Source organism: Balaenoptera acutorostrata, chromosome 1 (assembly GCF_949987535.1).
Source record: "Balaenoptera acutorostrata chromosome 1, mBalAcu1.1, whole genome shotgun sequence".
NCBI classification, from domain to species: Eukaryota; Metazoa; Chordata; class Mammalia; order Artiodactyla; family Balaenopteridae; genus Balaenoptera; species Balaenoptera acutorostrata.
This window is the reverse complement of record NC_080064.1, coordinates 21486958-21514605: the sequence shown is the minus strand read 5'-3', so window position 1 is coordinate 21514605 and position 27648 is coordinate 21486958. Positions and strand designations below refer to the sequence as shown.

The 27648-nt window shown below is 47.5% G+C and overlaps 1 protein-coding gene, 1 long non-coding RNA gene and 1 other non-coding gene across 5 annotated transcripts in view; 2 read left to right on the top strand and 1 right to left on the bottom strand.

The window, feature by feature from the left end:
- Window positions 1-280: 280 nt before the first annotated feature.
- Window positions 281-25742, bottom strand: LOC103013401 (uncharacterized). Of its 3 annotated transcripts, none has more exons than XR_450015.2 (4): window positions 25624-25742; window positions 22779-23031; window positions 12766-12936; window positions 281-1377 (listed from the first exon to the last, which is right to left on the bottom strand). It is a non-coding gene; the product is annotated as an uncharacterized LOC103013401 (long non-coding RNA). The 3 variants fall into 3 exon arrangements; XR_009009199.1 differs by having other exon boundaries at window positions 11668-12936; window positions 22779-22985; XR_450016.2 differs by having other exon boundaries at window positions 22779-22985.
- Window positions 10325-10397, top strand: TRNAV-CAC (transfer RNA valine (anticodon CAC)). Its single transcript has one exon. It is a non-coding gene; the product is annotated as a tRNA-Val (tRNA).
- The window catches only part of SLC9A1 (solute carrier family 9 member A1), a 50330-nt gene continuing 37259 nt past the window's right edge, over window positions 14578-27648 (top strand). Inside the window, exon 1 of the mRNA XM_007170478.2 lies at window positions 14578-15730. Within this exon, the coding sequence (XP_007170540.1) occupies window positions 15379-15730 (352 nt within the window). The 5' untranslated portion in view covers window positions 14578-15378. The remainder of the gene's footprint in view (window positions 15731-27648) is intronic.

Genomic DNA, 27648 nt, shown 5'->3' with positions numbered 1-27648 from the left:
ATGACTGGATAATAAGGCATTTTGCAAGTGGGACAGTTGCTGGTACTTTGCTTTCAATAGAGTTGAAGGAGATTCTGATTTTGTTGTCATTAAAAATAACTTTTGATGATAGGTCACTATGTAATTTTTTGGCTTGTAATGCCAAGAATTCAAATAATTAAGTGATATTATTGTAACAGAACTCCCTCCGCTTTCACCTACTTATTTATTGGAACAAGGTTTCTCAGAGTTTCTATTTATAAAAGTTAAAAATAGATATAAAGTTGATGCAGAACCCAGCTTCATTCCAGCAATAAGTAACATTTATTCATAAATACATAAACTAATTGAAAAAAATCTATTTCAGTAAGAGATACATTTCCAATATCATTTTACTCTTTGTTTAATAATCATTTTTCAAAAGATATATGTTATGTTGCTTTGATCAATTGTGTACTAATGCAATAATAAGTGATATTTCAATCCAGAAGAAATTTTAAAACATAGAGCTTTAGAGTCAAAGGAAATTTTAAATTATTTAAATTTTAAAATTTCTTAAAGTGCAATCATATATATAAATTTCTGTTGGGAGTATGAATTAGGTAATCAATAACAGACTTTCCAGCAGAAAATATATTACCCTAGGAGAACATTCTGTGAGAGGAAGCAAAATGTAACTATACATTCAAGAAGAAAAAAAATAATGATGTAGCATTTCTGCCTGCTAATGTACAGCTTGTTCTGATATTTTCTTGACATGAATGATAGTGAGTATAAAACCATGATGATACTTACATTCAACTGATGATGGAACAGTTTTTTAAAGATATTTTCAATATGCTAGCAAGTATATCCTTTGCAATGGCTTACATTTAAGATGAATATTTTATTATTATTTTTTAAATGTTTGATCTATATCCATTCCTTCATTTTATTTTCATTTTTTTAAAACTGCAGTATCTTTAATTTTATTTATTTATTTATTTATTGGCTGCGTTTAGTCTTCATTGCAGTGCGCAGGCTTCTCATTGTGGTGGTTTCTCTTGTGGATCACGGGCTCTAGGTGCATGGGCATCTGTATTTGCAACACGTGGCTCAGTAGTTGTGGCGCACAGGCTTAGTTGCTCCACAGCATGTGGAATCTTCCCAGACCAGGGCTCGAACCCGTGTCCCCTGCATTGGCAGGCGGATTCTTAACCACTGTGCCACCAGGGAAGTCCCTAAAATGAACGTTTCAGTTGTCAATTTTAAAACGTGCCAGATAGCCTGCATGTGGACCAGCAGGTCCATTCTTCGACCTACTCCTCCCTTCCTCTCCCCTGGTTGGCTGACTTGGATGGAGGACATCAACGGCTCTATGCCTTCTAGCCTCGGCTTGGATTTGGTCAATGGGAAGTCCTGGCAGGAGACAGGAGGGAGGGAAGAGAGTGAGATTAGGGTCTCTATTCCCCTTGTTCCCACCTCTGGACATCTAGTCAGTCTGGCCCTGGCCCTGGGCAGAAAGTTAGTGCTCCTCTTAAGGAAGAGAAATTGCCCTTTAGACCTCAGGTGGTAACAGCCTGGCTCCCGCCCTTCCCAGCTCCCTGCATAATCCCTTGTGATTTCCCTACACCTTGACCACACCTTCTACATTAGCTTCTTTGCATATATGACCTCTTGAATTGTCTTACTTTGAGTGCGTTGTTTCCTGTTGGAATCCTCACAAATGTGGAATTTAAAAAAATTCTTTAAGGGGGCACAAGAACAAAAAGTCTGAAGACCACTGATCCAGGCTATAGCCTCATTCATTCATTCAATAAACATTGACTGCATCATGCCCAGTGTTCGGTTACAAAGATGAATTAGTTGGTCACCTCACACCCATTAGGATGGTTACTATCAAAAACACAAAAAACAACAAGTGTTGGCAAGGAGGTGGAACAATTGGGACACTTGTGCACTGTTGGTAGGAATGCAAAATGATGCAGAAGCTGTGGGAAATAGTATGGAGTTTCCTCAAAAAAATTAAGCAGAATTAACCTATGACCCAGCAATTCCACTTCTTGGTATATACTCAAAAAAATTGGAAGTAGGGTCTTGAAGACACACTACTGTGTACACCCATGTTCACAGCAGCATTATTTGTAATAGCTAAAACATGGAAGCAACCAAAGTGTCCATCAACTATTGAATGGATTACCAAAATGTAGTATATTCATACAATAAAATATTATTCAGTCTTAAAAAAAAATTCTGACACATGCTGCAACATGAATGAACCTTGAAGATGGTATGCTAAGTGAAATAAGCCAGTCACAAAAGGACAAAAAAAGTATGATTCCACTTATATGAGGTACTTTATTATTTTTTTTAATTAATTCATTTTGGCTGTGTTGGGTCTTCGTTGCTGCGTGCGGGCTTTCTCTAGTTGCGGCAAGCGGGGGCTACTCTTCGTTGCAGTGCGCTGGCTTTTCATTGCAGTGGCTTCTCTCATTGTGGTGGCTCCTCTTGTTGCGGAGCATGGGCTCTAGGCGTGTGGGCTTCAGTAGTTGTGGCACACGGACTCAGTAGTTGTGGCTCGTGGGCTCTAGAGCACTGGCTCAGTAGTCATGGCGCATGGGCTTAGTTGCTCCATGGCATGTGGGATCTTCTTGGACCAGGGCTTGAACCTGTGTCCCCTGCATTGGCAAGTGGATTCTTAACCACTGCGCCAGCAGGGAAGTCCGCAATATGTACTTTAATAAAGGTGTGGACAAGTTGTGAGAACACTGTGGAGAGAGCAACCAATTCTACCTGGGGAAATTGGGAGGGGCTTCCCACAGAAGGTTTTATTTGGTTTATGGCATTGAAGATAAGTAGGCGCTTGCTTGGCAGTGAAAAGGAGAAAGGGCATTCGAGGCAAAAGGGCAATATGAATCAAGTCAGGAGAACCAACGATTGTTAGGGGATTGCTGAGTCATGGCTGGGTGTTCAAAAGGTAGTTCAGAAAGCACAAAGATTAAAGGAAACCATTTGTAAATATGATTAAATTAAAATTAAAAACTTAAAAATGGCAGAAGAGGGGCTTCCCTGGTGGCGCAGTGGTTGGGAATCTGCCTGCCAATGCAGGAGACACGGGTTCGAGCCCTGGTTTGGGAAGATCCCACATGCCGCGGAGCAACTAGGCCCGTGAGCCACAACTACTGAGCCTGCACGTCTGGAGCCTGTGCTCCACAACGGGAGAGGCCGTGATAGTGAGAGGCCCGCGCACCGCAATGAAGAGTGGCCCCCACTTGCCACAACTGGAGAAAGCCCTCGCACGGAAAACGAAGACCCAACACAGCTAAAATTAAATAAATAAAAATAAATAATTAAAAAAAAATCAGAGATAGATAAAAATATTTTTAAAAAAATGGCAGAAGACATTATGAACAAAATTAAAATACTAAATGACTCTCTGGAAAAAGATAATTGCAATTTATATATAAATAACACCTAGAAGCCAGTAAGAACTAAAGACAAGCAAACAAGTTGAAACATAAGCAAAGGATGAAGAGGTAATTCTCACAGGAACTTGCAACTGCAGAGGGAACTGCAAATTAAAATGATTAGATATCACCTCCAAAGAATAGAGTAGGGAAAGGGGGAAAATAGTAACTTTACAGTGGAGAAAAACCAACTAAACCAAGTGATGAAAGGTAATAACATCACCAGTAATGTCATGTGGGTAGCATGTGACCTCCTATAGGGTGTGATAAGAAAGGTACTTCAGGGGGCATCTTTGGTGGCACAGTGGTTAAGAATCTGCCTGCCAATGCAGGGGACATGGGTTCAAGCCCTGGTCCGGGAAGATCCCACATGCCGCGGAGCAACTAAGCCCGTGTGCCACAGCTACTGAGCCTGTGCTCTAGAGCCCAAAAGCCACAGCTACTGAGCCCACGAGCCACAGCTACTGAGCCCACGTGCCACAACTACTGAAGCCCGCGTGCCTAGAGCCCATGCTCCGCAACAAGAGAAGCCACCGCAGTGAGAAGCCTGTGCTCACGGCAACTAGAGAAAGCCCGCATGCAGCAACAAGGACCCAACGCAGCCAAAAATACAATTAATTAATTAAAAAAAGAAAGAAAAAGAAAGAAAGGTACGTCCTCTCTTCCCCAAAACCCATAACCTCTGTCTAGCCATGAGGAAAACATCAGATAAGTCCAAATTGAGGGACATTCTGCAAAATACCTGACCAGTGCTCCTCAAGACTACCAAAGTCATAGCAATAAGGTAAGACTGAGAAACTGTCACAGAGAAGAAACTAAAGAGACATGAGGACTAGATGCAGTGTAGTATCCTGGATGGGATCCTGGAACAGAAAAAAGGACATTAGTGAAATCTGAAGAAAGTCTGGAGTTTAATAGTAATAAGCCAACGTTGGCTTCTTCGATTTGACAAATCTGCCATGGTGACGTAAAATGCTAACATTAGGGGAAATTGAGTGAGGGGTATATGGGAACTCTCTTGACTATCTGTGTAACTTTTCTGTAGATCTAAAGACATTCCAAAGTAAAAAGTTTATTTTAAAAAATGATGAGGGCTTCCCTGGTGGCACAGTGGTTAAGAATCCACCTGCCAGTGCAGGGGACATGGGTTCGAGCCCTGGCCCAGAAAGATTCCACATGTCGCAGAGCAACTAAGCCCGTGCACCACAACTACTGAGCCTGCGCTCTAGAGCCCATGAGCCACAACTACTAAGCCCACGTGCCACAATTACTGAGGCCTGCGCGCCACAACTACTGAAGCCCGCACACCTAGAGCCCATGCTCCACAACAAGAGAAGCCCGCGCACTGCAACGACGAATAGCCCCCACTCGCCACAACTAGAGAAAGCCCGCGCACAGCAATGAAGACCCAACACAGCCAAAAATAAAAAATAAATAAAATAAAATAAATAAATAAATTAAAAATCTTATCTATAAAAAAAATGATGAGATACTATTTTCTACCCATGAAATTAACAAGAATAAAAAGTCTGACTCAAATAAGTCAGGAGGATATGGGAAAAATGGTTCTCTCATACTTGCAGGCAGAAGGGCCAAAGGTACTTTAGGAAAACAATTTAGTCTAGGAAAGCAGTCAATGTACAAACCCTGCAATCCAGAAATTCCATTTTCAAGTATATAGAGAGAACAGTTCTTACACATGGACACCAAGAGATATTTATAAAGGCATTTGATACAAATTGTCCACTATAACATAAAATTGGAGCAACTTGAATGTCTATCGATAGGCAAACAGATATAAAAATTGAGATATATAAATGTGATGGAATATTTACTATACAACAGCTAAAAGGAAAGAATGAGATCTCTATATGTCAATATGGCCAGATGTTACAAATATTGAGTGAAAAAGTAAAGATGAAGAAGGATATATATGATATGATACCATTGATATAAATTTAAAAGACACACAAAAATAATTTATATTGTTTATGTATACATGTATCCTAATTCATTCATCTAACAGATTTTTTTTGGCTGTGCCACGCAGCTTGTGGGATCTTAGTTCCCTGACCAGGGATCTAACTCAGGGCCCTGGCAGTGAGAGTGCTGAGTCCTAACCACTGGACTGCCAGGGAATTCCCTAACAGATCTTTCTTGAATACCTTATTATGTGCCAAGTGCTATTCTCAGTTCTGAGGATATAGCAGTGAACAATGTCTAACAACTGTATAGGACTTACTAAGAGCCAAGCATTCTGTAATAATAGTAGCAATAATAATAACAATAATAATAATAGCAAACACTGATGTAGCATTTGCTATATAGTTATGCTATAGTTATATAGTTATACAGTTACTATTATAGAGGTATAATTCTAAGCGCTTTACATGCATTAACTCATTCAATTCTCATAGTAACCTTACGACACAGGGTCTGTTATTACCCCCAACTTATGAAGACACTGAGGGGCAATGAAGTTAAGTAACTTGCCTAGGGTCACACAGCTGGACAGTGGTAGAGACAGCAATCAAATCCTGGCATACTGGCTCCAAGTCTGTCCTACAACCATCATGCTCTCTGCCTCAAATCCCCCGCTGTCATGGAGCTTACATTCTAGTGAAGGCAAGACAGACCATAAAAATGTGTAGTAAGTCAGACAGTGAAAGAGCTGTGGAAAAAAATAAAGAAGGGAAGGAGGGAATTCCCTGGTGGTCCAGTGGTTAGGACTCTGCACTTTCACTGCTGAGGGCCTGGGTTCAATCTGGTCGGGGAATTAAGACCTGCAAGTAGTCGGCACGGCCAAAAAAAAGAAAAAAGAAGGGAAGGAAAGAGGGAGTATGAGATAGGGTGTGGGGTGTGGTGGTCATGGATGACCCCACTGAGAGAGAACATCTGAGTGAGACCCCAAGGAAGTGAAGGAGGAAACCATGCTGATACCTGGGGGTAACTGCATTCCAGGCAGAGGAAATAACAAGGTCAAAGGCTCTGGGAAGGAGTAAACCTGGAGTGTTTGAAAAATAAATAGCAAGGAAGCCAGGGTGGCTAAAGCAGAGGGAATAAGGGCAAATAAGGGGAAAAGAGATGAGGCCAGAGAGAGGTGGGAGCTAGACCTTATAAGTCATGTGGACCTTGGAGGGGTCTGAGCAGGGGGTGACAGTATCTGACTTAGCCTTTACAGGGATCCTTCTTTGTTGAGGCGAGATTGCTCAGAGGCGATTGTAATAATCGGGGCAAGAAATGGGTGGTGGCTTGGACTGGAGTGGTAGCAGTGGAGGTGGAAAGAAGTGATTGGATTCAGGAAAGGAGTCAAGGATGACTCAGGTTTTTGGCCTATGTAAGTGGGAAGACAGAGTGATTGTTTCCTGGATGGGGAAGACAGTGGGAGAAGCAGGCTTGGGGAGGGGGTGGGAAGGCCTGGAGTTTCTTTTTGAACATGCTGAGTTTGAGATTTTTGTTGGAAAACCAGGTGGACACGTTGAGCGTTCAGTTGGACGTAAAAGTCTAGAGTTTTGAGAAGAGGAGATGAAAATCTATGCATCATCTGCATATAGATCTTATTTGAAACCACAAGAAAGGATGAGATCACCAGAGAAATGAATACAGATATAGAGCCGTGAAAATGTGAGAACTGAACCCTGGGGCCCCAACATTCAGAGTTTGCAGCTGAGGAGGAGGAAAGGGAGAAGGGGCAGAATTCAGCAACAGGAGACTGAGAAGGAGCAGCCAGTGAGGCAGGAGAAAAACCAGGAGAAAAGCCAGGAGAGAGAGCCAGCTAATTGAAGAAAGTGATTCAAGAAGGATCAGGTGATCAAATGTGTTGAAGGCTGCTGATGGGTAAAGAAAGATGAGGACTGAGAAATGACCATTTGATCAAGCAACATGGAGGTACAGGGTGGCAGAATGTGCCATCCCAAAATATGCCACTTTGGCATAAGGATTATTATTATTACTATTTTTTGCAACTCACGTCAAATAAGGATTATTTTGAGGTAGAGGTAATTGAGAAGAAGGAGAGGCTTCTCTACCCTACCCTTATTTGCATAAAAGTAGGACACACATCTATAAAGGTGTCCCTCCTACTGTCTCTACCGGGAAGGACAGAAGTCAATCACCAGAGACAACTTTAGACCCTTATCAGCCTAGAGACAGCTCCAGAGAAATCTATATACAAACTTTACTAACTAACCTTTATCTACCATCATTTCCCTTGATTTGCCTTCCCACAGTTTCCTGCCCCTAGAGTCAGATCATTGTCCTTTCTCTTGTCACTTATCTAAAAGTTTACCATTCCTTTGCTAAGATGCTATATCAGCCCAAGTTCTAACTAATCTTTGAGTCACTCATCTCTGGGTATATGATGCACATGTTTATGAACTTCTGTTTGTTCTTCTCTTGTTAATCTGTCTTTTGCCAGTATAATTTACGCAGCCCCAGCTGGAGAAGCTAAGATGGGCAGAGGAAGAGATTTTTATTCTCCTACAGAGGTCATTAGTGACATTGACAAGAGTGGTTTTAGGTACACCATACGGGGGTGAAAACCTAACTGGATCAGATTTGAGAGTCTGGGAGGAGAGAAACGATGCAGGCAGTACAGACAATTCTCTCAAGTTTTTGGCAATAGCTGGAAGGGAGAGTGGGATGAAGAGATGTGTGTTAAGGTGTCAAAATAACGCGGGCTAGCCTGGTGGCGCAGTGGTTAAGAATCTGCCTGCCAATGCAGGGGACATGGGTTCAATCCCTGGTCCGGGAAGATCCCACATGCCACGGAGAGACTAAGCCCGTGTGCCACAACTACTGAGCCTGCGCTCTAGAGCCCGCGAGCCACAACTACTGAGCCCGCGTGCCACAACTACTGAAGCTCGCATGCCCCAACTACTGAAGCCTGCACACCTAGAGCCCGTGCTCCACAACAAGAGAAGCCACCGCAATGAGAAGCCCACCCACCGCAACGAAGAGTAGCCCCCACTCACTGCAACTAGAGAAAGCCCACGTTCAGCAACGAAGACCCAAATCAGCCAAAAATAAAATAAATTAAATTAAATTTTTAAAAAAAGCATTACGCTCATGATAGAGGTTGCCCTGTCATTGGTAGAGGTTGATGTACATTACTTTTTTTTTTTTTTGGCCGTGTAGCCTGTGGGATCTCAGTTCCCCGACCAGGGATCGAACCCTCACCCCCTGCATTGGAAGGGCAGAGTCTTAACCACTGGACCATCAGGGAAGTCCTACATTACATTCTTTTTTTTTTTTTAATTTATTTATGGCTGTGTTGGGTCTTCGTTTCTGTGCGAGGGCTTTCTCTAGTTGCGGCGAGCGGGGGCCGCTCTTCATCGCGGTGCGCGGGCCTCTCACTGTCGCGGCCTCTCTTGTTGCGGAGCACAGGCTCCAGACGCGCAGGCTCAGTAGCTGTGGCTCACGGGCCCAGTTGCTCCGCGGCATGTGGGATCTTCCCAGGCCAGGGCTCGAACCCGTGTCCCCTGCATTGGCAGGCAGATTCTCAACCACTGCGCCACCAGGGAAGCCCCTACATTACATTCTTGATAGAGGCTGATGTCAGTGAAGGTTCAAAGAGACTTTAAAATTTGATAAAATAGTGCAGATATCTGTAAAAAAAAAAAAAACTCAAGGCAAATAGAACAAACTGTAACAGCTGATAATTCAGAAAGGTAAAAAATTTGGTTTGTTATATTATCTTTACACTTTCAAATGTCTTTGTAAATAATTAGAGGGCAAAAAAAGTTTGTGGGCCTGAATGTGTGAAGGCCCTTGAGTGCCATGTCAGGAATGGGGTCTGCAGCTGTCTAAACAGGGGGACCATGGCTCAGAATGTTCTCCCTGAAAGCTGTGTGTAGCGCAGACTGGATGTGGGAACAATAAAAAGTTTACTTTAATAGTCCAGGCCAGAGTTTTCCAAAGTGTGGACAGGACCATCTGCATCAAAATCTCCCAAGGGCACTCAATAAAATTCAAACCCTGGGCCTTTCCCCTCCAGCCTACTAAATCCTAATGTTTCCAGCAGGGCCAAGCAATCTGTACCTGAGAAGGTGGAGTGGTAGCAAGTTCAGGGGAAGGTGGGGGGCTGCATTTAGTACCTGTGGAGATGGAGGTGCCCACAGGACTTCCAGCCTGTGAGTAGATATAAGAGTTTCAAGTTCACCGATGGGTGTTTATCAGATTCATAGTCAAGTCTCCCACGGCAGGAAGCACAGGGACTGGCACACAGTAGGTGCTAAATGTTTATTAAGTGACTTATGAATTTAGCTTAAAAGCCATTCACTGGATCACAAATTCTACCTCCTTACCAACTCTCTCCTAGTTGCCGAGGACGTGCGTGTTTTTTCATGCTGGCTATCAGCCCAGAGAAGTGGGAAAAGCTTGGATTTCAGAGTCAGACAGACTTGGATTCTCACCTGGCTCCCCTTCTTCCCAGCCCTGTGGCCACAACTGACTCTCTCCTTGGAACCTTAGTTTTCTCATGTGCAAGTAATATACCTTGTCATTCATTCATTCATTAGGGCTCTCTTGCTCTCCTGGAGCTCACATCCTATGGGGGGGGGGGGAATGGCAGTAAACAATAAATACAGTAAATAGGTTTATTATATCATATGTGAGAAGGTGGCTGGGCCTGAGTGGTAGTGGTAGTAGTGGTCAGGTAGGGGAGGTATCAAGAGTCACCACATAGTAGTGGTGAGAAGGAAGATTTGTGGAAAGGCTTGAGGGATGTGATGGACTAGGCCAAGTGGATATCTGGAGAAGAGTGTTCCAGGCAGAAGGAACAGCAGTGCTAAGGCCCTGAGGTAGAAGTGTGGCTGGCAGTGTTAGGGAAATAGCAAGGAGGCAGTGTGGTTGGAGTGAAGTGAGTGAAGGGGAGACTGAAAGAAGAGGGCCTTGGGACTTCCCTGGTGGTCCAGTGGGTAAGACTCCGCACTCACAATGCGGGGGGCCTGGGTTCGATTCCTGGTCAAGAAACTAGATCCCACATGCATTCCGCAGCTAAGAAGTTTGCATGCTGCAACTGAAGATCCCGCATGCCGCAACTAAACATGCTGCAACGAAGATCCCGAGTGCCACAACTGAGACCTGGCACAGCCAAAATAAATACATACATACATACATATTTTTAAAAAAGACTATTAAAAAAAAAGAAGAGGGCCTTGCAGGGCCATGATGTTATATAACAAAGGAAATAAGGAAATGAACTCAGTTACAGAGTGCCAATAATGTGTAAGTAACTGAGCTTGACATACGTCAGCCATTTAATCCTTGCACTAACCTTAAAGGCAGGTGTTCTGACCTCACCCACTTTTATACACATGAATAAACTGAGTGACATAAACAAAATATGACTTGCTCATGATGTACAGCTAGTAAGTGGCCCAGAGGATCCTTTCCAAGCACCACACATTGTTTGCTAAGCATCTGTCATAGCTATAGCAATTCCATAAAATTCCCATTCCTTTTAGCAAAAGGATTCAATGAGGGGGACTGAGGAGCAGACATGGCCTAAGCAAGGGGGGATACCACCCAGGCCCAGGCATCCTGAGACTGTTCTGGATCTGCAGGAAGAAGAGTCTGCAGATATACGGCCCCTCTGAGTCAAGGGCAATGTGGGCCTGCAATGGTTAAAAAATGAGGACTTGCTAGATTTCCCCAGTGGTCCATTGGTTAAGACTCCGTGCTTCCACTGTAGGGAGCATGGGTTCGATCCCTGGTCAATCCCTGGTCCAGGAAATTCCACATGCCGCCTGGGGTGACCAGAAAAAAAAAAAAAAAAGAGAACTTGCTAAAACAGGGTTACAAATATTGTAGCATATTTTAACTGATTACCTTCAACAAGATCATGCTTTTAACATGCAGAGGGACTTCCCTGGTGGCGCGGTGGTTAAGGATCCACCTGCCAATGCAGGGGACACGGATTCGAGCCCTGGTCTGGGAAGATCCCACATGTCGCGGAGCAACTAAGCCCATGAGCCACAACTACTGAGCCCATGTGCCACAACTACTGAAGCCCGCATGCCTAGAGCCCCTGCTTCGCAACAAGAGAAGCCACCACAGTGAGAAACCTGCACACCGCAACGAAGAGTAGCCCCTGCTCACTGCAACTAGAGAAAGCCCGCACACAGCAACAAAGACCCAAAGCAGCCAAAAATAAATAAAATAAAATAAATAATAAATTTTAAAAAACATGTGGAATACACAGCAATATAATTTATATAAAATTATTAAATTCATAGCATACCACGGGGGAGTGGTCTGATGATGGGACCAGTTTCACAGATGTGAGGGACTTCTTTCTAGCCTGTGTTTCTGTGTCTGAATGTATAACTTCATGTGGCCCTAACACCGAAAGTCTACATTTGAGCCCCTCAGTACATGTAAATAAAGATAAAGATGGTAAATATATGTGGTACTTGCTGGCTGCTGCCCTGAGTTCTATATGTACATTGGCTAAGACCCTTAGAACAGCCCCATGAGATTGGCATTATTGTTTCCATGTGATGGAGGAAGAAACAGTGAATCAGGGAGGTTGACTGATTTACCCAAGGTCTTCTAACTAGTGAGTGGTGGTGTGGGGATCTGACTAGACAATCTGGCTAGATTCTTAATCTTAATTCTTATGCTATACTGCCTGGTCCAGGCTGGGCCTTGGCCACGGGCTGTCCCAGGTGGTTTTTCCCAAGGGCTCTTTCCTGGCACTGTCATGTTGATACAACCTTCTCCAAGCTGTGGAGGATCTTAGGGCTGCTATTTCCTGGTCCTCATGGAATCTGCTACCTCCAAGGCTGGCACCCAAGGACTGACTGAGGACCGGAATGAGGGAGAGTCAGAGAGTGAGGAGGATCAGAGTGCACGGGTGAATGTTGACCTCAAGACTGGAAAGGACTGGGAGTTCCCTGATGGTCTAGTGGTTAGGATTTGGCACTTTCACTGCCATGGCCTGGGTTCAATCCCTGGGAACTGAGATCCCGCAAGCCACGCAGCATGGCAAAAAAAAAAAAAAAAAAAAAAGACTGGAAAGGACTATAGGTCTCAGGGTTCTGGCCCATGTCATCTGCATAAAGTCCCTCCACTAGCCCCACCTTTGCCTCATTTTTTCTACACTGAACCTGTGGTGTTTTGAAACAGCTCTGGATTAAGATGTTAGAAAACTGACTTAAGTCCTGGATCTGTTACCTAACAGCTGTGTGATCTTGGCCAAATGGCTTTATGTCTCTGAGTCCTCAGTTTTTTCATCTGTAAAATGGAAATGAGAATAATAGCTACTATTTACTGAGCACCAGGACTTGGATCATTGATAAACCGGGGGCACTTGGTTGTAAACTATAAAGGACCGAACCATGTGAGGCATGTTGTCGTTGTTCTGATCCTTGTCCTAAATGCTTTTCCTCTCTTTGGTTATTTCCATTATAGCTGATGTTCTCCTTTCATCTGCTCCAGGTGACACAAGGCCCTTGGATTTCTCTGAAGGCTTTTCTAGGCTCTTCTGTCATCTCCCAAGTGGCTGGACCTGTGCCAGGAGAATGTGAAGTACAGAGAATTCAGTTTAATGTTGGCACCTTCAGTCACAATCACATCACTCTAGTAGCATTTAAATATACTTTTATGTGAAAGGAGAGCATATCTCATGAAAAGTACACAGATCATGAGTGCTCAATGAGTTATCACAGAACAACTACATCTGTGTAACCTTTGTAACCACCACCCAGTAAAGAAAGAGAACGTTATCAGCACCCTAGAAGCCCTTGTTGTGTCCACTTTGTGCCCCCTCCTAACCACTGCCACCTCCTTCCGCCCATGTCTATGTCTGTGTTGCCAAAGCCCAGCACAAAGCCTTGTCAAGAGGCCCATAAATAGTTGCTAAACTGAACTAAGCCCTTTGACATCATTTTGTGATCTCAAGCTAGTCACTTGGACTTTCTCTGCCTTGATTCACTCTTCTGCAAAACAAGGGTGGCATTTCAGTAATCTCAATAATTCTCAACCCTAGTTGAGAATCACCTGGGGAAACTTTTGAAAAACTATCCATCTTGCTTGGGCACTACCCTGGAGGAAGTGGATACAAACCTCTGAAGGTCCTAGGCAATGGTAGTGTTTAAAAGCTTTCCAAGGATTCCAGTGTATGGCCATGATCTCTCAAATCTTACAAATTCCAACCAACACTGTATGTTCAAATCTCAGTTCCACTGCTGCTGTGGGTTGAATTTTGTCCTCCACAAAGATGTTGAAGTTCTAACCCCCAGCACCTGTGAACGTGGACTTATTTGAAAATCGGGTTATTGAAAATGATCAAGTTAAGATGAGGTCATTAGGGTGGGCCCCTAATCCAGTGTGACTGGAAACCTTATAAAAAGGGGAAATCTGGACCCAGAGACAGAGACACAGGGAGATCACCACGTGAAGACTGGAGTTATCAAGGAGCACCAAAGATTGTTGGTAAACCACCAGAAGCTAGGAGAGATGCATGGAACAGATTCTTCCTCACAGCCCTCAGAAGGAACCAACTCTGCTGACACCTTGACTTCAGACTTCTAGCCTCCAGGATATGAGACAGTAAATTTCTGTTCTTTAAGCCACCCAGTTTGTGGTACTTTGTTACAGTAACCCTAGCAAACCGATATAACTATTTACATACTAGTTAAAGAACTCTCTTTACCTGTTTCCTCATCTGCAAAAGTGGAACCATAATAATTGTTCTATGTGCTGGGCTCCATTCTAAACACTTTACATAGATTATCTCATTTAGTCATCACATATACTATACTACAGCAGATATAGGTACTCCTGTTATCCCCACTTTTTCAGATGAGAAAACTGTGCAACAGAGAGGTTAAGTAATTTGCTCAAGATCACATGGTAACTAAATGTATCAGATAATAATACATCCTTCACAAGATTATTGGGGAGTCTCCATGAGACTGTGGATGTGGATGTGAAGGCGCTTTGTAAGTAGTAGAGCATTTTAGTCATGTTAGTTAGAATCTCTGTAGATTCAGGACTTTTTTTTTGCCATCTCTGACTCTCCCTCCTCTTTCGACGCGATACTTCCTTTCCTCGGAGACAGGGGTCGCTGCGTTGAGCGGGCGCTGACAGGTCCTTCTAGCCCGCTGCACCGGCTGCTCGCTGGTGCCTATAAGTGGTACCGCCGGGCTCAGAGAGGCATCAGTCCGCCGCCGCCGGGGCTGGGGCCGGGGCTGCAACTGGAAGTGGAGCCGGACGCGGAGGAACTGAAGCTGGGCCAGGGCGCAGCGCAGCACCGCGCCGGGGCCGCAAGGAGGGGCGTTTCGCTGCTGGCCCACCGCGAGCCGCCCTCAGCGCGCGCCAAGGCGCCCTCTCGCCAGGCCGCCTGCCTCCGCCTTCCGCCTCCCTCCATTTCCCCGGAATCTCAGCCCGGCGCGCCTGCACCCCGGTCCTTCTTTGGGTGGGGAAACTCCCGGCCGCTTTCTGGCTTCACTTCCTCGCAGCCTGGGCTCTCAGCCCCCTCTCTTCTTCTCCTGGACTGGGTCTCACCTCCTTCGATTCCCTTCCTTTAGCTCAGGCTCCCTTCCCCTTACCTTAGCCGAGTCCCAGCTCATCAGTCACTTTCCTCAGCCGAGGGTCCCCACCCTCCCTTTTCCTTTTCCTTGCCTGGGATCCAACCCATCCTGTCCCTTCCTCTGTCCCTAGGGTGCAGTCTCTCCCCTCCCCCACCCCCTTTCCCAGGCCTGGAGTTCCAGACCTTTTGGTCTTCTCTTACGGTCCTGAGTCCTTGTCCCTGTTCCCCAGTTTGGAGTTCTAGATCGTGAACCCAGCCTTCCTCCACTTCCAGAGGACTGCTTCCACAAAAACACATCTCTAAAACATGAACTTTGCTTAGAGACTCCCCCAGTCTCTCTTCCCCCGTTGCTGACCCCCTGCTACCTATGTCCCAGGTCTTACTCTCACTTTGCTAAGGGTCGAGGGTGGCAGCAGGATGCTTCTCTGGTCTGGTGTCTGTGGCCTCTCTCCGCCTCGAATCTTCCCTTCCCTGCTCGTGGCAGTAGCCTTGGTGGGGCTGCTACCCGTTCTTAGAAGCCATGGCCTCCAGCCCAGCCCTACTGCCAGCACCATCAGAGGCTCAGAGCCGCCACGGGAACGCTCCATTGGGGAGGTCACCACCGCCCCACCGGAGCTCGCCCCCGAGAGCCGCCCTGTTAACCATTCCTTCACTGAACACAGCCTGAAATCTCGAAAGGCCTTTCCAGTCCTGGGCATCGACTACACACACGTGCGCACACCCTTCGAAATCTCCCTGTGGATCCTGCTGGCCTGCCTTATGAAGATAGGTAAGTGCAGTTCGCCCCCGATGCTTCCGCCGCCACCAAACTAATGAGCTTCTTGAACCATCCTTACCACTTGAGGCTGCCTAGGAATAAAGGTCTGGACTACTCCTGTAAAGTAGGCAGCCTCTATCCCATCATCATGGTCCTTCTCAAACGGGAGCTCTGTGGCCTCTGTGGTCTGAGGCCTCCTAAGATTGGAGGCAGCATTGTTCATGGGAGAGGATGGGATGCTTCAGGTACTAGGTACCTTCAGCGAGGCTTCCAGGCCTGGCAAGTCTCCTCTGGCTGGGACAGACCCCGAGGGGAGCCAGGGACCCAGCTGTGTGAGACAGGAGTGTCTTCAGCAAGTGGCACAGTCCGCTCTCTCCACAGCGACCAGTGTAATTACATGCTTCATGGGAGGGTGTTCCAGGATGGAGGCTATTTCTACTTGGTTTGTCTAAGGAGTTTGAGTGTAGTGGGGGACCTGTGTGCTGGAGACTTACAGGTGTGGTGGAAGATGAGGCATCCCCATATCCTCACCTTCCTTCATCCCCAGCGTGTTATCTGTCAGCTTTGCCTGCCCAGGCTGGTCAGGAGCCCCTGAGTCAGTTTCCTGCCTGGGAATGCCATTCCTTATACAGTTTATGGGACAGGGGCCTTGGGAATTCCTGAAGTCTGGTTTGGGGGTGGAGGGAGAGTGGAGGAGGGCCAAGCTTGGTCTGGCCCCAGCTCATCTCCAGGTTGCACCCAGCTGTGTCTCAAGGTGCTGTCATGTTGGCCTGCCGGCTGCTCATCCAAGAGGGAGAGGGACAGGTGGAGGAGCTCAGCATGTTCTGATCTGAAGAGACTTTGAAACGTTCTTTTTGGGAGAAGGAAACAGAAGAGTTGTTCCCTTCCAGAGGATCGTCTCCCTGCTAGGCCTGAGCCCTCTGCTCTGCTGGGTGATTGATGGAGCTCACCAGAGCCTGTAGAGCCCAGAAGTCCCTTGAAGTGGTGTCTGGGAGGCGGGGGGTGGGGGAGTTTGAAAGCTGCCTTTGCTTTTTTAGCCCCCAGCTAGCTGTGGAAAGCACGGGGGCCTGCAACTCTGCTGGTTTGGGTTTGGAGAGTTTGTGACTTTTGGCAGGAAGCCTTGCAGCTTTCCCAAGGACATGCAGGACCTGAGTGGCGATGCCAGGCTGGTATGAGGCAGGCTCTGGGACATGCTGCAGGAGGGCACTCGTGCTTCTGTTTTGACAGATCCAGGAGCTGGCTTCCTGATACGGGGCTTTGGTGCTGTGACAGTAGCAGGCCTGCACGTGGAGCTGGGCCACCAGCACCTATCCCCTGATGGCAGCCAGCTTCCCGGAAAAAATCGAGGCCTGGGCAAGGGGAGCCATGTGTACTGATTCTGACAAATACATGACCTTGAACAAGCTGGGGCCTTTTTCTGCAGGTCTCGCCCACCTGTGAAACTGGCAAGACTCTCTAAATTTGACCGTATCAATTGAATCATGAAACCCTGTGTCTTAATTTGTTGGTAAGAAGCTGAAGTGACTGATGTGTCACTTGCCTGTGTGAGACCAGGAAGAGGCCTCATAAGCACTATTTATAAATTGCCCTCCTCTTTCCAACCCCCTCACCTGGCATTGTGTTAGGGCATTAGAGGCTAATGCACACACTGTGGGTCTCAGTGCCTTCTGGTGGGTCGACAGCATGACCACAAAGATCCTACTCTGGATAGTCAGGAGTTTGTCTCTGCAGGCCTGATTACCTCTAATCCTAATGGGGTCAGGCTTGGCCTGCTTTGTCCCCGCCAAAACTGTGCCCGGGACCCTGGGCAGCTGGCAGAGGTGGTGCCATGACAAGGGTATCAGTCTAGAAGTTAGGAAACTTGGCCTCTTATACCACCTCCCTCTGTGACCTTGGGCCAGTCATGCCTCTCCACTTGTCAGTTGATCTTTGTGGCTTCTTGCTGGTCTGACATTTCTGCCATTCCGCTGACTTGGGTAACCCTGGCAAGTCACTCACCCTTGGGCCACAGTTTTCTCATCGTAAAGTGAAGAGGCTGGATATGATCTCCAAGGGCATTTGTAGTTCCAAGAGACTGTGTCTCTGGCTTGATAGGGCAATTTTCTGCCTCTGAAAACAGGGGTGCCCTAGCATCTGGCCATCCTGGGAAGAGGGTAGAGAGAAAGATGGCCAAAAGATCTTAAGGGTCCCAGTTCAGGTGGCAAAAAGTGAAAGCCCATTTTCCCCTTTACCTTGCAGTGTTTTTTTTTTGTTTGTTTTGTTTTGTTTTGGTTTGGCTGCGCAGCTTGCGGGATCTCAGTTCCCCAACCAGGGATTGAACCTGGGCTGCGGCAGTTGAAAGCCCCGAATCCTAACCACTAGACCACTGGGGAACTCCCCCTTTGCAGTGTTGAATTGAGGTTGGCACCACTCTGCCACTTACCCTCTCTGAGCCTCAGTTTCCTCAAGTATAAAAAGGGGGAAATAATAGTATCTAGCTATAATGCTGCTGGCGTGATGATGACAAAAATTAACTCACGTAAAGCTGGCTTTGTACCTATAGGAAGCACTCAGTGAGTTGCAGCTGCTCCTGTTGGTATTTCAACCACCTAAGGTAAATGCATCCCTACCTCAGCCCCTCCTACAGTCTTCCTCTGAGGCTGGAGGATTACAAATCTCTCAACCTAGGCTGCCACCAGCAGTCCTTCCTTAAGGTTTCAGGAAGGACTGAAAGTCAGTCCTACTGACTTTGTTCTTCCTTCACTTAAGCTGCCTCCAGAGCAGGTCCTGTGGGGAGGGGACACGGCACCAACCGACTTGGGGGATGGGGGGTGTGCCGAGACCATGCTCCCTCTGTACTGTCAGATACCCAGGAGCCTAGGAGTTCATTTTGGGGTCTTGCCTATTCTCTCAGCACCCCAGCATGGGTAGGAGCTATGATGGAGGCCTCATTCTGTCATCTATGGCAGCTGCTTCCCTTGCAAGTTACTCCTCCTTTAAAAATAGAAGGTGCTGTGTGCAGTTCTCACTCCTATCCTAATCGTTGAGCAGAGAGCCTCAGGTAGATACTGTCGGAGATGCGTGTGGGAAGGGTGGGGTTAGAGCTGAAGTTCTAGAGTAGATGCTTCTGGATTCTTTTCTAAGTGACTCAGTGGGTCACATTAGGCAAGTCACTTCCCGTCTCTGGGCCTTTTTTCTCTCTCTGACAGTCAGGGATTCTTGCCTTTTCCTTAGTGAGGAGGGGCTCGTGACGTGAGTTGGGGTTAGACTATTGGGAGAACTGTGAGAATGACTCCAAGCCTTAGGTAGGCCCATTCCCCTCCCCCAGCCCCGCCTTACATTGTGGTTGGGACCCTGCGTGAATTCCGCTTTGTCCCTGTTTACCTGGCTCCCAGTCCAGTGCCTGTTTCAAGGGAGAGCCTCACTGTAACCCAGCTCACCACTGGCACCCCCTCCGTTTGTTTACACATATCCCGGACCCGGAACTCCTGGCAGCCTATGAAGCAGGTATTCATCTCGTCTCCTGACCAGAGACAAGAAAACCTTCCTTTGTCCCTTCACATCTTACAGCTTTTTCTGGTTTTGGTGTTTGTAAGGTGTGTTCTGCCATTGCCTCCTTAGAGCAAGTCTGTGAGGAGGGGAGATGGGGATCATTATTGCCCACTTCACATGCGTGGATATCAGACCCAGCAACTGGTTTCCTGTGTAAGACTAGAACTCGCCTCTCTCACTTCACAGAATGAGAGAGGAACAACTTAAAGGTCACCTTGAAACTGTCTCTAGAAGCCCAGATGGAACTCTCCAAAAAGAAAGAGGTGACCTTTTCCTCTTTGGGAAAACAGCTGAGTGACTGCAGGACAGTGGGAGGGGAGGTCATCTGGGGACTGGGAAGAAGCTTCAGGTAGGACATGTGTGTCCTGAGGCTCCAGGACACTTAGAGGGCCTCTGTTGGTCATATCGCCTGGACTTCATTCAGCTGAACACCCATGAGGTGCACCTTGCCTCTCCTTCCCGCCCCACCTAGCCCCTCCAGCCCTGGTGGGAAGGACAGACGTTGTCACAAAAGCCTGGGCTCTGCCCCTGCCCCTCGGTACCTGTGTGACCAGGCCCCTGGTTTCTCTGAACCTGACTTGCCGCATCGGGAAGGTAAGGATGCCGTCTCTACCTTCCAGGATGGATGTAGAGACCGAACGTGGAATGCTAGCACAGAGCCCAGCGTGCTGTGGCAGCTTCCAGGGCCTGTTCAGATTCCTCCACTTTGGGCGGTCTTCCCAGCCCACTCCAGCCCGCAGCCGTTGCTTTCATTTCTCCCCTAAAACCATATCCCTTATTGTTTATCCACAACTTTGGCATTAGGCCTAGCCTGCCCTGTGATATCTCTTCTGTTGGGGGGGATGTGTGTTTTAGTAAGAATTACCATTTATTAAGTATCTACAGAGTGGTGTCAGGCACTTTATAAAAGTAATCTCATTTAATTCCTACTATCATCCTATGAGATAAAGGCTCTCTGTCTCACAGATGAGGAAACAGCCCAAAGGGGTTATCTGCTGTGATGCTGAATTGCCATTTATCTTCTGTTTGAGCCTTGGCACAGTCTCCTCTCAGGGTGCAGCTGCATCTCCTGCCCCTCACGTCCTCCTCAGCAGATGCCCGGGCCCCTGCACGGGGTGGGTGCCCAGCTCACTGCACCTGCCTTCCGGGATTTTAGGACTCCCTCTGGGGGCTGGCACTTGTTGATGGCGGAAGCCCTCTCCCTGCCCTGAGAAAGCTGTAGGGGTTCTGTGCCGGCTTTGGGCCCATCCTCTGTCCCTGTGAGTCCACATATGTGTACCTGAATCACACAGCCAGGCTGGGCCTATCCCTTGTCCTCTGCTAGTGACCCTGCCTGCCATCTCTTTGCTCTCTCAGTGGTCTGACTGAGCTTGCTTCTTCCCTGCTTGGGCAGGGGAATGCCACTTAAAGAGTAGTTTCCTTTTCCCAGCAGGGGATGGCTAACCTTGTGATTACCATCTCCTGCTTCTGGGCTGGAAGGGTACTGGGCTGCTTTTGGTTACCCTTGGGGCCCAGCAGGATCCCCTGAGAGGCAGCCTCTGTGCTGGGAGCAAATGGCACAACTCTCTTTAGCCTTGTAAGGCAGGTGGAGTTTAGTAGTAATTCTCATTAGTATTGTAACTTGTTTCCAAAGCACTTGCGTGTACAGTATTTAATTCCGATCTTCTCAGTGATCCTGTGGGTTAGAATAGCAGGTGGTATTGATGTAACCATTTTACATCTAAGGAAACCGAGCCCCAGGTTGTGACCTGCCTGAGGCCACTTAGCAAGTAAGTGGCAAAGGACACAATCCCTGGATTTCTAACTCAAGGCCGTGTCCTCTTTCCCGCCTGGTCAGGTCATTGTGAAGACCAAGGGGGACCAGAGGTCCCAAGGGTCTTTAACTAGAGTAAATGACCAGGCACATCCATGTTGGTAACTTGAGTAGTTGACAGGAGAGACACTGTTTCCTCTTGGAGGAGCGAAGGGCTAAAGGAGCATGGTGGTTTGGGTTGGTCTGGAGCCCAGGCCAACTTAACTCCAAGTTCTTAACCCCTCAAGCATGCCTGTATTTGTATGAAGAAAGCGTGTGAGAGTGTGAAGGCTGACTCAGCCTTGGGACCTGTCATTCTCACAGTCTGTGGAGCAGCAAACTTTTGAAATGGAAACTTTTCCTTTCCCTTGATGTGTTGTAGGCACTCTGGGAGGAGAAGGGAGAGGCAGAGAACTGAATTACAACAGAAAACATGCTGGATGGGGCAGGAGAGGGAAGGGGTCAAGAGACCCTGAGATATGGTATGGTGCTAGCTTTTTGCTGCCTAGCTGTGTGACCTTAGGCAAGGCACTACTTCTCTGAGCCCTCATTTCCTAATTTGTAATATTTATGTTAAATATTTGTTAATTATATTAGCTGTCACTTATTAAGCTCCTGCTGCAGAGGCTGTGTCATGTACTTGCACAGCTAGAAAACAGTGGAGTTGAAGCCCAGATCTGTCTCACTTTGGAGCTCTTGTTCTTTTCATCAAAATGCCCTGATTCCCTTTCGGTTCAAAAGTTTTATTTTTCCCATGATCATTTTGAACAGGGAAGGATTAAAGGCATTTCAAGTCTTGGCTGCTCTCTTTGGATCATTTCTTGGGTTGGGGGGGGAAAACTGTGACCCCCCCCCCAGTCTTACCGTGAAGCAAATAGCCCTTCTCAGAGGTGGTGGCATTCAGAAACACAGGAGGGACAGGGCACTGGAGCTCAGCAGCCCTGGGCTCCCTTCGGGAATGCCAGCCTGTACACAGCCAGCGGGCCTGCCTCCCTCCCTCCCTCCTCCTGTCACCCTCCCCCACCTGCCCCCCTTTCCTTCCGTGGTGGGGAGAGAAGGCTCACTCAGCAAACCCAGGACCTGGGTTATTCCTGAGTCATCCATTGCCTGTGTGGGCCTCCTTCTGCAGCACTCACTCCCCCTGTAAACGTCTGAGTCAGACATGTCTCCCCAAGGTTGTCTGCACACACTGCGCTGGGCCCAACCATCTCTTTAGATGCTGACAAACATCAACTGATACTTTAAGGCAGGCCGTGATTATATGTGGGTATTTTTAATCTTACAGGCTAATCTAATTTTAACTGAACTAAGTTTTGAGTTGGGCCGGGATCAGTGGGCTGCCCCCCTTCCCTGGGATCGTGCTGACTTCATTTCCTTCCCCTGAAAGCTCTTTCAACATGCGGGGCCAGTTTTGGAGTCTGTTAGGTCGTACATGACCCCTGAGTTCTGACACTGACTTGCTGAGAACCTGGAGTTTCCCCAAATTACCCAGGCAAGCTCTTTCCTGAAAACATACAGCCTTAAGCAGCTCTGAGTGAGATTCAGGATGAGAATTCCTATTCCTTCCCAAGTCCCCTTCCCAGTCCCTTGGGGGACACTTACCCCTAAGCCCAGACTGGCCCTTCCACAGCGCTGGGCCTATCTGAGACCAGGCCACTGAAAAGCGGAGAGGTGACATCACAGCTGTGTCAGGCAGAATCTATGAGCTCACAAAAATAATAAGTAGCTAACACTTACGTAGCACTTGCTGTGTGCCGGGCAGACTCACAGAGGCTCTGGCTTTGGGCTGGCCAGCCAGGACTGAGAGCAGCTAATTAATTCGTCTGTCCAAGGTGGGGTCGTAGAGGCAGGTCAGCTGAAACCAGCCAGCGGGCTCTGAGCTTGTGGCACGTCGGGGAACCAAGAAGAGTGAGACCCAGGCCTGGCTCACCAGGAGCTTCCAGTCTGTTTGGAGAAAATGGTCCATCTGTGCTGAGGTCTCGGCGGACTCCTGGCAGAGGCAGAGTTCAGAGGGAACAAGCAGTCCCCGAGGGCACAGGTGGTTAGGGAAGGCTTCTCAGAGGAGGTGGAATTTGAGCCAGTCTTGAAGATAGAGAGGAATTAGGCAAGCAGGCAGGACAGAGAGAGCTATTCTTAGGACAGGATTCCTACAAGAATGTAAGCCCCTTGAGTGCAGAGCCTTTGTTTGCTTTCTTCTCTGTGCCTGGCACAGAGGGAGGGCTCCTAAATACTTGGGGGACAAATAAGTGCATGACTGACTTCCCGTGTAGAGATAGTGTCCATGTGAAGCCTTTGAGGAAGACAAGAAACCAGCTTGACACAGAGTGATGCTCTAGGCGTCAGCCAGCACCTGTGTAAGTGCTGCTGCCACAGCTGCCTTCCTCCCCCTCTGCCTCCCTCGGCTTGGCTCTAATGGAGGGTCTTCTAGGGCATCCTCTCTGGGCTGGGTGGGGTCTCTCTGGGAAAGTCTGCATCTGTTTGGTTTACCCTCAATTTGTATAAGTAAAAGCAAGATACCAGAGCTTCCTCAGGGAGCTGCCGAGAGCCCTAATTGAATTAAGCTTTTCCTGGGAAGATTCATCGAGTCATCAACCGCACTGTGACTGTGAATTAATGAGACCAGTGCCATAAACCATGCAAAAAGGCAGTCTTGCTAATTTATAGTTGTACCTAGACAGGTTGACTTATGCCTTCTCTTTGTTTTTGTGTGTGTGTTGGGAGTGGGCTGGGGCCAGAATCTCCTTTCTGTGGCAAGTTTATTTTTATAATATGAATAAATAAAACATGTTCAACAGAAGAGAGGGGTATTAAGGTAAAAAGTAAAAGTTTTCCTCCTCACTTCTCTGACCACCTCCACTGTCATACTCCCCAGAGGTTACCACTGTTAACTTTCTCGTGCATCTTTTCAGAAATTCTCTGTGCGTATATGAGTGTGAGTGTGAGGGCAGATTTTAGTTTTTAACCTTTTTTGTGTGTGTGGCTGCGAGGCTTGCAGGATCTTAGTTCCCCGACCAGGGATTGAACCCGTGCCCTCAGCAGTGAAGGCGTGGAGTCCTAACCACTGGATCACCAGGGAATTCCCGGATTTAGTTGTTTTTTGTTTTTTAATCGTATCATCTTTATTGGAGTATAATTTACAATGGTGTGTTAGTTTCTGCTTTATAACAAAGTGAATCAGCTATACATATACATATATCCCCATATCCCCTCCCTCTTGCGTCTCCCTCCCACCCTCTCTATCCCACCTCTCTAGGTTGTCACAAAGCACTGAGCTGATCTCCTTGTGCTATGTGGCTGCTTCCCACTAGCTATCTATTTGACATTTGGTAGTGTATATATGTCCATGCCACTCTCTCACTTCGTCCCAGCTTACCCTTCCCCCTCCCCGTGTCCTCAGGTCCATTCTCTACGTCAGCATCTTTATTGCTGTCCTGCCCCTAGGTTCGTGAGAACCATTTTTTTTTTTTTTTTAGATTTCATATATATGTGTTAGCATACGGTATTTTTCTCTTTCTGACTTACTTCAGGCTGTATGACAGACTCTAGGTCCATCCACCTCCCTACAAATAACTCCATTTCGTTTCTTTTTATGGCTGAGTAATATTCCATTGTATATATGTGCCATATCCTCTTTATCCATTCATCTGTCAGTGGACACTTAGATTGCTTCCATGTCCTGGCTATTGTAATCGGATTTAGTTTTTATAAAGCCACTTGTGTAAGGAAAAGAGCTCCAGGCTGGGAATCAGGGACCTGGGTCCTAGTCCTAGCTCTGCCTCTTTCTTGAATATTGTCATTTTGCCTCCCTGGGCCTTAGCTTCCCTGTCTGTTGATTTCAGTTGTTGAAAGGCTCTCCGGGACTTTCCAGCAGGAAAGGCAGTTGTCCCAGAGGAGCCCCTCCTCTGGTGAGGCCTGGGCAGACTGAGGCCCTCGGAAGGAGATCTCCACAGCCCCATCCTTTGGGGGAATGGGCCACTGCTATCATGAGCACTGGCTTCAAAGCACAGAATTCTCAAGTTCATGGTAATGGTCATCTCCAACTCTAGCTCAGGGTTATGGGGTTAAATGAATGGGTCTGCAGAGAGCCAGCTCTCTTGCTGGGGAATTAAGACAACACACAGGGGAGAAAGCACAGGTGGGAAGTTGTGTGGCTCTGGCTAGGATGCAGAGGGGCTCAGAGAGGAGGGGGAGAGACAAGGGAAGGCTCCCTGAAGGAGGTGATCTTGAGCAGTGGGCCAGGTGGAGAAGAGGAACATCACTCAGGGGGACTTGCTGTTAGAAGGGATCCTGGCTTAGGTGGGAGAATGGCCTGGGTGACCTGCTGTTCTTCTAGGATCTAGATCTAGGTTTCTGAGATTCTTTCTGAGTTCTTGATGGAGTTCAGGGGACCCATGGACCGTCCCCCTCCAAATATCTGCAGACATTTGTGTCTTTGTATCAGAGGAAGAAAGCCCATAGTAGCCACAGATTCTCAGCAGGATTTGTGCCCCTGCCCCCCAGCCAAAGGTTAAGAGCTTTGGCCCTTGTCCTGTGGGAATCTGAAGAAGGGTAAAGGGCTTTCCTTGGACAAAGTGGTACTTACCTCTGAGATGAGATGGGTTTGCCTGGGGAACTGCAGAACTCCTTCTAGGCAAGGGGAATGAACCCAGTCAGAGTGAACAAGCTGTGTCCCAGGAGAAGAGGAGGAAAGATGATTCTGTAAAGTAGAGAAAAACTTTTCTGGATTGGGGATCAAAGCAGATGAAGCAGGCTCCCCCTGCCCAGTGTAGACAGGGAAAGTACCGGGTTCATTCTGACCCCTGGTTCTGCTGGGTTTCCAAGGTGAGCTCAGCTGACACCCTGGGAGGTAACTCAGTCCTCCTGCCCTTTTTCCTAAAGTGGCCAGGGCCCAGACAGTCCTCTGAGACTCTGTTACGCGAAGCAGCTACCTTGGAGGCAGCAGAAACAAGGCATTGCCTCTTAAGGGGACAGGCTTTGAGGGCACAATACTAGGCAGCCCCGATTGGCCTCTGCTGTTTTTTGGATTGAGGACCCCCATCTGCTGCTCTGACCCTGCTTCCGGGAGTGAAAGTAGACAATATTATTCTACCTGTAGGATGTTAGAGGTAGAAAGAACCTTATCATAGCCTGTGGCCCCAGGGCCCAAAGGAGAGATGGAGATGTTTTGATCCAGTCCTCTCATCTCCCCATTAAGGTCCAGAGAGGATGTGCCCAGAGCCACATGTGAATTAACGGCAGGGCAGGGAGGGCTTTCCCTGCTCTGTTAACTAACTCAGGGGTCTCTAGGCAGTAAGAGCTGGACCAAGAGGAGGGGCTGTGGTCTTTGGCCTTGATGTTGGTATCTAAGCATTGGTACCTCTCTAGTGGGCCCTAAAAGCCTAAGGAAGGGCAGCTTCGTGCTGGACTATCCATCAGAAGAGCTGTTCCTGGCCGAGAAGCCATTTGGCTTTGGTCATACAGGTCCTTGCAGGAGAACAAAGTGCAAGCCTTGGGACCCAGAAGCTTCTGCCCTCACCCATCAAATTCTTCAGGCTTTTGTACTCCTTCACAAGCCAATACTGAGCCTGGGTGCTCTGCTTTTTATAGCATCTTTGCCCTCAAACCAGGGAATGAGATCTTATCTCCTGGGGCCAGGGCCCACAGGAATCTGGATGCCGTACCAGGTAGGCAGGATGCCAGTGTGGAGGCAGGGCCAGCTCACCTCACTGAGCCCAGCCCAAGACTCAGATTACAGCTCAGTGGGGGAGGGGAGCTGGCACCCTACCACACCCTTCTGGGCCTGCTTGGCTGGTGGAACAAACAAAGATGCACAAGAACTGCTTCTCTCAAGGAGCTCAAGGACTGGTCTGAGAAATTCAGTATAGTTGCAGGAGAGTCAGGCAGTAGAAAGTGGGTGCGCGTCGAGGTGCAGATGGAATTTTTTGAGGGTTTAGAGGAGGCAGAAAGAACTTCCCACCTGGGAGGATCAGGGAGGCTTTATGGAGGTGACTGGTGAACTAGGCCTTAAAGAATAGGTAGGATTTAGATGAGATGCTTGAGTGAAACAGGGCTCACTGGGCACAGCCAGAAGCTTCTACTCGGGGCAGGACCTTTGGATTGCAGAGGAGTGTCCCAGAGCAGTTTCCTTTGGAAACATGGTGGTTAGGAACACAGGCTTCGCAACTTGACAGACCTGGGTTCAAATCTAAGCTCTACCACTGTAGCACCTTGACTATGGGCAAGTCACTTTACCCTGTTTGTGTCTCATTTTGATCCTCCCCAACATGGGGTAACACCTGGCAGGGATGTTAGGAGGATTCAGGGAGAGTACCCTTGTAAGATGCATGACACAGGTTTGACACGTTCTGAACATATGATAAATGGTGGCACTTAGGAGTCCTTCTAGGATCAGGAGGAGGAGAAATACTAGCTTGTTTTCTGTGACTTCTGAATCTCCCAGCAACTGAAAAATCACTCAGCAAGACTTACTGATGCCCTGCTGGGCATCCAGTGCTGTGCTAAACACAGGGGTGAGGTGGTTGCGGGTAAATAAAATTTATTATTATTATTATTATTTTTAAATAAATTTATTTTATTTATTTATTTTTGGCTGCGTTGGGTCTTCGTT